General features: G+C 36.4%; 1 protein-coding gene across 1 annotated transcript; it reads left to right on the plus strand.

Annotated features, from left to right (window-relative positions):
* The first annotated feature begins 770 nt into the window (after positions 1–770).
* LOC108910816 (zinc finger protein 512B-like) lies at positions 771–1,214 on the plus strand. Its single transcript, XM_018715546.1, has one exon. It carries the CDS (start codon positions 786–788, stop codon positions 1,212–1,214), a length of 429 nt encoding a protein of 142 aa, XP_018571062.1. The 5' UTR covers positions 771–785.
* Positions 1,215–12,628: the final 11,414 nt, after the last annotated feature.

The raw sequence follows: 12,628 nt of genomic DNA on the forward strand, positions 1-12,628 counted from the left end.
CATCTTATAAAAAAATTGCCCTGTACAAAATATCGATATTAGCTAATATAGGAGCCTTTGTATAACATTTGTCTATAACTCTGTCAAATATTTTTGCTCCAAGTGTTCGTAGTTGAAAGTAAATACAAGTTCTTCGAGGTCATGTTTTTTCCAAAATTCTAAGAATTTTCTGCATAACTTGGCAACCCCGCAATAAAATGATAAACTGTTTATAATGCCATATATAGAATTTTCTCAGAAATCCATCTGTTTAAAAATATTCGGGGTGTTCCATTTAAAAAATGTAATGTTTGGCGTGTCCCGTTTTTACTCATCGCCCTGTATGTTTGAAATTAATTTTATAGTTCAGGTTTCTTGATTCTGTACAACTTTTATATAAACATTTTTTCAGTATTATAAGTAACAAGGGAGTTAGTGTACTTTCTCACACTAATGGCCCACCCTGTATGTTTATATGATTTTCTTACTTAAAATCATGCGCAAATTCACCCCATGTATAAACAATTATCGAACACCCTATTTAATTTTTTTAGACACCTTGAAACTTTACTAACGGCGACCGAGCATCCGTATATTAACATGGGGGATACCATGTTAATATTCGTTGCGCAATTAGGCAAAAGAACAATAAATTTGTATACACCACTGGGCAAAAATGTAACCGCAGCAACAATCTCCTAGGGTCGAGGTGAAAGGAGTGAAAGATGATAAACGACTGCTATATATAGCAACCCGCCCGAAATTCCAATCATCAGTTGACTAAACTAAACCGCTGACATAACAAAATGCTCTGCTTTGCTTTCGTGACTTTGTTCTTCGCCACGGTCCTGGCCGGGTACGACGAGGGCTACGGCCACGGGCTCTCCCACACGGTGGAGGTCATCAAGCAAGTGGAAGTGCCGGTCTACAAGCACGAGGTGGTGAAGATCCCCAAGGAGGTACAGATTCCCGTGACTAACCTCCAGGCGATGGCGGTGCCTCAACCTTTTCCGGTCCAGGTGAAAGTGCCCAAGCTCGTGCCCGTACCGGTTTACAAGACCATCAACGTCCCCGTGGAGAAACCGGTGCCTTACAAGGTCGAAAAGGAGGTGCCTTACCACGTGGAGAAGCCCTACGTGGTCACCGTGGAGAAGCACGTGCCCATCAGGATTCCAAAGCCCGTGCCCGTCAAGGTGCCAGTGTACAAGGTTGTGTATCACCATAGCAAGCACTGATAGTTGTTAGTTTCTTTGTTGTTTCATGTTATGTTTTGTTTGTTAACCGTTGTTTGTTAATAAAAAATTATTATGATTTCGTCGTACTTACTTGCACCTAGACGCTTCCAATTTACATCATGCCAAAGGTAATTTTAAGATGTTGTCTGTAATTATTTATTTGTGACACTTCCTGTTACTGTTTTTATGTAATTGGCTATTTCCACCTCACAGAAAACATTGTTTTTTTTTATAAATAACCCACGAGCCAAAAGGACCAGCCAAGTGGTTGATTTTCAATTGAATTATTCAATTTTCGTGCTGAAAACATGCATAGCTATCGAATTTTCGAAACCGAGAGAGTTGCATTAACCAATTTTGGATAGGAGATAGCCAATACAATGCGAAGCATCGCCTTACTATGAAAAATGTTGTCACCCCCGTTCTTGGGGGTGAAAATTCGAAATATTTGGAATTATTCGAAGCATTGTATCAGCTGTATCTTTTTATTTAACGAAGCGTCCTAGATAAAAACTCTCTAGGAAAGACTCCTCTCAAATTTCACCAAAGAATACGAGGTTTCGTTTTCGGTCACCATTTGCGAGTCACCCTGTATCACCCTGTCAAGATTATCTCGTAATCTAGTACAATCAATAGAAGATTTACCTCCAAAAACAACTCAAGGTGGTCCACGTAGAGTAAATAATTGACATGTAGGCATTGAGTTAGATCGATAATGAAAACAACAAACAAGGGTAGGCCCGGGATTGACCCTTGCGGAACCCCTGAAGATCTATGGAAACTAATCGATTGAAAACCACCATGATGTACAAACTGGTATCTACATGTTGCCAAAATGATTTTTTTCGACGTTAACTATTAATAACATTTTTTCCTCACTATGTAAACATGGAAGAATAATTTACTTTAATAAATATTCTGAAAGCAATGTAAGCAAATATACAGGGTGTCCCTGAAAAGGATGGATAACGCTTGACCACAGATTCCTTAGATGAAAATAAGACTATTTAGCTTAACTTACCTATATACAAAAGTTCACGCCTACTGAGATATAGCCTTCTAAATATAAAACAGATAACCTAGTTTTTTTCAAATAATTTGAAAACTGTTTTTCTTAGAAACTTCAAATTTGGTACACACATTTTTTTATATAAGGGCAATGTAATTATAGAATTTGGTGAGAATACATATACAGGATCTTCTCTTTCTAGTGCCTGTGCGCCACTGGCTATCCCCTAACTTTTTTGTATGTACGCCAATGACGACATAATTTATATTTTTAAAAATAAGCACTATTTTAGAAGATTTTTTGCCTCTTACAAAATTTTGATATCGTTTATGGATTTCGAGTAAAATTGGCATTTTTTACACATTAAATAATATAAAATCAGTTTAAGATAATTAGAACAGTCTAGTACGAGGTGTCATATAACAAAGAAACAAATTCATAACAATAATTAAAAGGCTCAGTCTCAAGCGAGGTGTGATCTAATTTTATCTTAGTTTGTTTTTTATTGCAATGTATACTTTTGCTGAACAAACTGATATGTTATTGGATTTGGGTTACTGTGAAGGAAATTGTTGTGCTACTGTTTGAACATGTGCTGAAAGATTTCTTAATCGAAGAATTCCAAATTACAAAACATTTGCTAATGCAGAAAGACGCTTTCGGGAAACAAGACGTTTTTTACTTGTAACAATAAATTCTGGAACTATTCAGCTGGAAGAATAAATTTTGGAAAGGGTCGAAGAAATTCCTCAGTTCAAAAAGTTTCGTTAATAGATATCCTAACAGGTGGATAAGTAGAGGAAATATTGCCCTTTTAAAATGGCCACCTCGATCCCCAGATCTAAACCCATGTAATTATTTCCTTTAAAAAGCGCAGAGGACCACAGTTTCAGTAAATACAGAAAACGAATAATGGGAAAGAATACAACATGAAATTAATGTTATGAAAGGTAATACACAATTATTGGACAAAATTCATTTTTAATTTTCTAAGAACTAATATGTACTTGCATTTTAGAACAAGGAAGTCAGTTTGAGCATTTACTGAAATATTATTTTAATGTGATTATAAAAAATATACATTTAGGTTTATTTAAAATGTTAACGTTGACATTATTAGTTGATATTGTTTATTTAAAATATTAAAAATGTATAGTTATTTTTTTTTAATGTGACGTGTTTTCATTATTATTCCGTGCTTTGAGGCTGCAGTTATAAATAATTTTTTACAAATTGGAATATTTGCCTATATTTAATGTATAAAAATGCCAATTTTACTCGAAATCCATAAAAGATATCAAAATTTTGTAAGAGCAAAAAAATCTTCTAAAATAGAGCTTATTCTTAAAAAAATATAAATTCTGGCATCACTGACGGACACACAAAAAAATTACGGGATAGCCAGTGGCGCACAGGCACTAGAAAGAGAACATCCTGTACATGTATCATCACCAAATTTTATATTTACTTTGAACTTATACAAAAAAATAAGTGTACCAAATTTGAAGTTTCTAAGAAAACTAGTTTTCAAATTATTAGAAAAAAACTGGGTTATCTATTCTATATTTAGAAGGCTATATCTCAGTAGGCGTGCACTTTTGTATATAGGTAAGTTAGGCTAAATAGTCCTACTTTCATCTAAGCAACCTGTGGTCAAACGTTGTCCATCCTTTTCAGAGCCACCCTGTATTTTCATTAAACATTGTAACAACTTAATATAATCCTTAATTAATAAAATAAAAAAATTAGATGGTTCTAATGATACACATATTACATCGGTGAAAGTCTCGAATCCCACACCTCAACAATTACAAAATCCACACCAATTAAAATTAAACTGAAAGTTTTTGCAGCACCGTCAGATTCGCCAACGTATTCGCACCAAAATGGACAGCCAACCCCTTGGAAACCCGTCTTTATAAACGTTATAGTTCCAACATCCCGTATATCCAGCCAATCTCCCGACAATCGCACATAGCATCAGGGGTGGCTGCGACGGCGGCATTGTGTCACTTGATGAACGGCGCGGACCTCTCCAGGGCCAGCCGCTCGCCGTCCGTATACGCTCGCAGCTACCAGTGCGTAGAGCGTCAGTCAATTGTCATCGGCCCACCGGAAGCTGTATTGTGCAGTCTCTCCGGAAACGGGTTCCATGCAGCAGGATTCGAATGCTAACTCTCCTGCTTACGGGTGGGACCGATGCCTCCTTCTTTCGTCGCCGCTAGCGGCTGTTTCCACTAGGGCTACTGGATTTTTTATTGAAACTATTTCATTGAAAAGTGAGGTTATGTTTATTTGCGAACCGATGATGTCCTAGTGCTGTCTATCTAGCCTCTATACAAATGACGAAATGCTCAGTTTAGTAATAAATAAATAGTGATACCTAAATGAAATCTACAAAAGTAGGTTTATCATCCGGTCATATCATACCAGGTGCGAAGTCAACTGGCAGTATCCGTTTTTCAGAGACGGCAATATGGAATTTTGACAGAACAGTGGAGGCTAACATCCGTTGCCCTTCGTAAGCGTTCGGAACAGAATCTGATTCTACCTAATTACATACTAAAAACAATTTTTTGTCTTTGGACTTTGATTGCAGGAAGCTGTGGTATATTGAGACACTATGTATATCATCACAAAAAATTAACTTTATTGAGGCAGCTATGAAAAAGTGTATTCACGCAGTTCACTTTTTGTGACTCGGACACGAAATTTGGCAGTGGTACTTCGACAAGTTTAGAACTACCTTCAAGCTGCTATGCTATTATTTTTTGTGTTAATTTTGGTCAAGGAGCACTCCATAGAAGTTTGTCGAATTAAGGACCCCCTGTATTACAACTTAAAAAAAATATACTACGCATCAGGAATTAAGAAAAATAATCACTATTGTCTATTTTCGGGGTAGAAAATTAAGTGTATCAATAAAGCTTTCTATCGCGAGCGCAAAAATCAGTTTCATGACGTTCTGTGATTTGATTTTGTGGATACGGCAGGGGATATTACTTGCACCTCCGACTGCGAGTAGATATATTGTTTGACACGCCATTGTGACAGATTTGGAAACGGAAATGTGGATGTTAACGATAACACCGCGCTGTAGAGACTGGCATATTTTTACATTAACTTTTCAGTTTCTATTTGCAGTTCACTCTGAACAATCTGTTGAAAACTACATAAAAAAAATCAAAAAACCTAATTTTTCATTACTTATTTTAAGAGTATTTTAAAAAATAATCTATTTATAGACGCAAACTGAGAAAGATAACAAATAGATGTCACTCATAGTTGTATTAAAGATGAAAGGTTTGTACACATTTTTTCCTGGTGTATTTGTAATAGTTTTGGGTTAATTTTTTATTAGCTTGAAATAATTACGTTTTTCAAACGTAATTTATTTGATAGCAGAACGAAATTTTATAAGAACTGTTCAATATGAACTATTATCAGTGTAGTAGGCTTCCACCACGTTAGTTGTAATAACATTTGAATGATCAGCAAGACGGATAGGCTTGGCACAAGCCACCAGGTTCACCTGACTTAAATCGCTGCGACTTTTTTATTTGAGTTGCGATCAGCGACGGAACATATCCATAACGGGATAAATTGCCGATCTTTCGAGGCACTTAACGTAACGACAACTAATCACGTTTCTCGGTGTAATTAGGGCCGTCAACGAAACAATTACGGTGATCAGTCTGGGAGCTCCGTGCATTAATATTCGAAAGGCGGTCGTTCATAACGCTAAATAGAAGCCGCTGGCACTAAATATGTGCATACGAAACGACGGCGAACATAAAGATATATCGCCCTGATAGCGTATGAATTATTAATGATCAGAATTCAAATATCGCCGTTTTAATTAACGTTACGTATCGCGCGCCCCCTCCAGCAGATAGCGGGGATGCTACCACGAGGGGTAGCACGATTTCCTCGGTTTATTATATTTTTATGAATTATAAAGTTAAGCTAAAACGCTTAAAGATAGTTTTTTTCTTTCTGTGATTTAGTACGTTTAAAGGGGATTAAAGAAGTACAAAATCCTGCCTCCGCTGCTCTTCGTAAGCGTTCGGAACAGAATCGGATTCTTTTAAATCCAAGCTTACCTAAGTATACTGAGTGATAAGAGAGCTAATAGTACAAATTCGTTCCGTATGTAAAAAATACACGCATTAACAATTGGGTAACAATCAAGACATATCCCACCCCTCCTAGGGCAAGTTTCCCACAAACAGAGATCCTGCGAGCGTGAAGCATCATCGTCCAGGGTTATCATCGCCACTCGAGACCGCTGGTAGCGACTAGTCATCGAATTAAGGCGTAACACCCGGTATAAACGGGACCCGCCGTCGCTCTTACCGGCCACAATGGGGCTGATGGTCGGGGTGGTGCCGCCATTAGCGACGCTGCATTTTGATAGCGCCGAGACGAATCGCGGCGCGTGCGGGGGCCCTCGATGTTCTTTTCGCGAGTTTTGGGGCCGTTCCGGTTCCCAGACTCTCTCCTTTCGAGAGAGCAGTTGCATACGGTACTGTTTGGTTCAGAGGATTCGATGAGCGTTAGAGTGTGCCGCTTGCTACTTTCGAGAAATAAAAAAATTACTAGTAAAACTATTAATATAGGGCGTAACGAACTGCACAAGCCAAACTTTAGGTGATGGAACTCCTCAAAATTAGAAATAAAGTTTACATGAACGTGAACCGGGAAAGTCGTGCTTTTTATATCATAGTGAATCAATTTAGTATAATATATCAACATTAGATTGGAAATTAAAATCGAATTTTCACGCTTTTTATGCGTTCTCAAGCAGGTAGACGTTACAACCAGCCAATCGGCAAGAATACCCTTTCTATGATTCTTAATAATATTGCACAGTTTTTGAAACTAGAACATCCTGAAACATATACAGGCCATTCATTCCGAAGAACATCGGCAACATTACTGACTAAGACAAGAGTTGATGTATTAGCAATCAAGAGACATGGTGGGTGGATATCAGCCACAATTGCTGACGGTTTAAGTAGGTAACATAAATGAAATAGCCAACAGGATTCTTTACAATGACTCTTCAACTCCAGGTTCTAGTAGTACGTCGCATCACGCTGTTTTAATGGATCACTCGTGACTGAAATGGAGCGGTCAAATCATTTTGAGAAAAATGTGACAATTAGTAAACGCGAGGAGAATAATTATCCAGATTTTATAAACGTCACTAAATATATTAACTGAACAACTACTATAAATATTCGTTCATAATAATTAATAAAATGTAATGTTCATCAAATATTTCTATTTATTTGTTCATAAAATATGCATTTATAACTCGAAATCGCTTTTTTTTTCCTAGGGAGGTTACCTCACTTACCTTCCGTTGTCCATAGCAACTTCCACATCTACGGTAAAATCCACTTACCTTCTTAAAAACAATGTATTGATAGTCTATCTACTATAGGGGGAGCAGATAAAACAATTTTTTTTATCACCTCGAGTCGTTATCAGCGGATCTACGAAAAAACGATTGAATATTAATAGATGATTCAGCACGATATTCATTAGAGCCACTTTAGTCGAAACCACTGCGGACAGATGGCAACATATCAAAGTCCAGTTGAATCAAAGCGGACACAATCTTTACCGCTGTAACGGGGCGCAAGGTACCGCCACACCTGCCCCTGCTTGAACGAGGGGAAACCGCCTTTATTGTTTTGTCAAACAAATAGGAGTTAATGCGAAAACGATTATAATTTTATCGGCGCTTATTATTTTTCATCGCAGCCGCTGATGGTTGGAAATCGGTAGTGTTTTGTTCGAGTTTTCGATTGTTCTAAATATGTTTCAATTGGTTGTTTTTTTTTAAATTTTAAACAACCTTACTTCGCCAACTATTAACATTACAAAAAATCAATATAGTTGTGACAATGAAAACAAAACACTTGAATCGTTATTTTACGACTACACTTAAACACCCTGTATAAGCGAAAGAAAAAGTAACAATTAAGCGTGTTAAGCTGAAGCAGAATCGTAATTATCCTGTCCGCATCTCGACGTCGACCCCCCCTCTTAATTAAAAATCCCTTTATCGCCCACAGCCACGCGGCTAATTAACGACCTTTTTCTTTTTTCTTTTCTAAAGCGGGCGTAAACTGTTTCATTTTCGTGTGGAGTGGCAGAACGGGCGAGCCGGCGAAAACAGCGTCGGTACGAGGGTGAATTTTATCCTCGGGCGATTGGATAACAGTACAAACAGTTAGTTTGCGTTTAATGAGGAATATTGTTCGTATTAGTACACGTAGTTCAAGTGTATGCGTTACATATGGTGTAGAAAACGATGGGAATCAAAAAAATCTAAAAAAAAAATACTTCCAAAACATCAGTCTGTTTTCCATAATAAAACAATAGAAATAACTAGACAGTTTATGTTAAAACTAATAGACACTTTTTATTTATTCGTCTGATCTACACTTGGATCACTCTAGAGCAGTTAGAATCACCTAATAGTCCAATTAAATAAGCCTTTAAATCGAAATTTTGGTCAACTTGCCTGAATTTTTTATATGAGTTAGTTTGAGGTATATTATAAGTAAGTATATAATATTATTATTATTTAAGATAAAATAAAGGGGTTTTTGAAGATAACTCAAAACGGGTAAGGGCTAGAAAAAAAAGTTGTAAAGCATATAATTCTACATAAAAATGGCATCTTGACTTTTTTTTGTGCTATTAAAATTAACAGAGTTAGGGAGGCTAGAAGTTAAGGGAAGATTTTAGAAATTTAAAAAAATCATAAGCAGAAAAATGAATGAATTTTGAATTTATTTAATTGGACTACTAATTGGGAAGATCCTTTTAGTTTAAATATTTGAGTAAATAAGGTTACAATATGATGTGACTCCTGATTTATACGTAAGCATCTTAATATCCTTTATTGTTTGAATAACAAAACCGTATTTACTACGTACTACAATATCTTAACTATTATTTTAACAATAGAATTTCGATGATAAGAAAAATATATACTTGAAATACTTATGATATACAGTATATACTTAAAAACATATATTTAATTCTTTCCCACTGAAAATATCGTCCATAATCTAACGCCGTCCCTGTGCCAGTCTAATTTTTTCGACTACCACGCTAATCCCTCCCAAAATAATGAATCTGACCGCAAACGAGCTTTTAATGTCCAGAGATAGCACATTCTAGGGTTTTTAAATAGTTAGCTGTCTTTTACTTCTCCCATGTTAGTTTTCTAATTAGAATTTTTATTGCTTGGGGTCCGGTTTTTATTTTTGACTCATTACCAGTCCCAATTTGCTCCCCATTAAGTTGTTCTTAATAGCATCCATGCAGAATGCGAGGAAAAATTGAAGGAAAACACTAGTGTGAAAATAAATTATTTATAGACACGGTGACAGTTCTATTCAGCGATTGTCAGTGGCTATATTTATTGTAGTATTAAAAATGTGTGCCTATAAAACAGATAAATACAATTCAAATTAGCAATAGTTTAATGACAAACTTTTAACCCTCTCTCTGTTTCCCTGACAGGGTTTCCAGATTGTTTCTGGGAGCCTCTGGTTGTCGTTCGTCGTGCCGGAGTACCACGAGGCCGTTCGGTCCAGAACTTTCGTGTTGGGAATTCGAAGGTACACTACGAAATAGTTTGATTTATAACGCCACTGTCATTAGATGGTGAAAAATGACAGGGGCTAGAAGTGCGTGCCAGAGTTCAATCAAGGATCACCGATCGCCGAGCGGGGTCCGTTGGGCGTCGACTCGCTGCTGGATGAACGAGGGTCAAGCGAACGGACCGCAAACATCTGTACGAATTGTTTTATGGCGGCGGCGGGGGCGGCAGGATGTGTTATTTTGTACTTTACACCTGGTTTTAAAAGTATAATTAGCTCGGCCCGTTGGGAAAGGGGGAGGGTGTCAAAAACCGACAATATTTATACGTAAATCAAGTCTGCCTTGTGTTTATCAAAACGATAATAGTGTCCCTTACGTTTCTTTATTCAACATATAATAGTTATTTGTTTAACTACGCAGTAAAGTAGGTACAAGATTTAATGCCGCGGCTGGTATTTCATAATCAACGAGGCGCAGTCGAGTCTATTAAAGCAGCCAAGGCATTAAATCTACTTTACTGCCAAACACATCATTTTTTCGCCGATCAATTTTAATTTTATCATAATAGCAAACAAAGCTATTTATTTTATACAGGGTGTAAAAAGTATGACTGCCACAACTTCAGCAAGAGATAGAATAATCATAAGTGAACAAAAAAGTTGTATATTATAGAGTCGTAAGATTAAGTTGTCAAAATACAGCGAGTATTAATATTGTGGAGCTTCATCACAACTTGTCCTACGGAGAAAATGTAAACAACTATTATTGTGAAACATTTTTTATATTTCAAAGCAATTGTTTTACAGTTTTTAAATAAATAAAATTAAATGTATCGATTTTGTAGTACGAAGATAGTGTTGTGCTTAAATTTTAGCAACACGGTCCAATTCCAGATACCAACACTAAGTGAACTGCGTATTACTGGATACCTTAGTACCTCGTGTTAACCGTCGCGCCGTTGTCACATCGCTCGATATGAATTTTATCGAATTTTAAATTTATTACAACGCTAATTATTTTTTATTATTTGGAGATTTTGATAATTTTTTTCTCGGAAATAGTTGAGTTTAGGACCCGTTTTAAGGTTTTTTGTTTATTTTAATATATTCTATCGTCTGTTAAAATTAAGGCAGTCAAACTTCTATCACCCTGTATTATTAAAATTGAATGATACTTCTTTCATGAACGACATTTATTTGAATTTTGAGTTCTCGCGAAACCTAGAAATAACTATGAGCGCGGAATTAAAACTTTAATGTTTTATTTTATTGTAACGTGTGATGGTAATAGTTTAAATAACTAGTTGGATTTCACAGGGTCTAACGACACTTAAGAGTGTACGATAATTCAATAAACATAGAAATTAAAAAAAAAATTATAAATTTGGAACAAACATTGAATGAAACTCGGGCTGAGGCAGTACAGTACGGTTTTGGAGGTCATGAAGGCTTGCAAAAAATGTAATAAAATTACCAGGGTCGTACATATTTAAAAAAATGAAGTTGATGATGGTCCTGGAGAGACGAAACGTAACATATAAAAATTGATTATACTATTCGATAGAGGGCAAAAAGTTACCATCAGAAAATTTTCTTTTTTCAATATCACCTCAAACAAGGCTGAAATGAAACAAAAACGGATTTCCAAAATTTCGGTTTCCTTCAAATATTTCGAAATCATGTTAGCCATGATTTTTTAGAGGCATAATATTGGTCTCCTGATAACGCAAATCTGCCCCCATTTAAACTACTTCGTATCTCTTAACGTTTCCGAGATACCTGTAGTGAGAAGCGACTTTGTAGCAGCCTGTATTACTTTCAAAAAAAAAACAATTTCTCATTTCTTTTTTTGAAGCATCTGGCATCCCAACTGGCGGAATACGCAAACCGAAAATAAACAGCAGAGTCCCCATCGTAAAACAAAGGTAACCCTCTCGAATTTTACGTTTAGCCTCGCTTATTAAATGACTTAATCACCCCTAAGCTTCGAGCTCACCACCGTTCTTCAAACCGAATCGTCGGTCTGTGTACGCTACCCGATCAAAGCTGATGATCGTCATTAGGCCTTCGAATGCCTTCCTGGACGACAAATAGCAGCCAACGTCGACAGGCTCACAGACGGAGGACTCTTTACAACTTTTATCTGTTTGGTGGAGCGCGACGAGATACGTCGGTGAGCTATTCGCATTGGGAAGAGGTTATTGTTGAGGTTTAATTCGGCAAGTTAGGAAAGAAGCAATGCAATTCTTTGTTCCAAGATCCTCATACAATAAGGGTGGGATTTTTTGTACGTGAAGGTTAATTATACGAAATCATCGGCTCTATACAAAAAAATGTTGACTTATTATTTGGAACAAGTAACAAAGAAAAGCATCAAATTGAAACGGAATATTTTAAATTCTCCTGAATGTTGCGAGCGGGGAATTCAACAGGTCACAGTAATTTGCAAACTTATTGAGCATTTCGTGAGATTGTAATCTAAATTACGCAAACACCAAAATTTACAATGCGATTTCCTTTTGATTAATGAAATTGCGATTTAATGGTTACTCCGGCAAAGCAGAGGTACGATTTTCTTCTCGGTTCGAAAGATTAATGAAAAACTTAGAATCACAATACTTTATTCTTATTTTTTATTCTTAGGGTGGAAAAACCTGTTGTTTCAATGGATAACTAGCTAAACAGTAGAAATATGGAACATCTTAAAGTCAATATAAATTCAAATATCAAAAATACAGGGTGTTTCGTATAACAACCCAAAAATTTCGGAAAAAGTC

The sequence above is a fragment of the Anoplophora glabripennis genome, unplaced genomic scaffold, assembly GCF_000390285.2.
Source record: "Anoplophora glabripennis isolate ALB-LARVAE unplaced genomic scaffold, Agla_2.0 scaffold290, whole genome shotgun sequence".
In the NCBI taxonomy this organism is placed as follows: Eukaryota; Metazoa; Arthropoda; class Insecta; order Coleoptera; family Cerambycidae; genus Anoplophora; species Anoplophora glabripennis.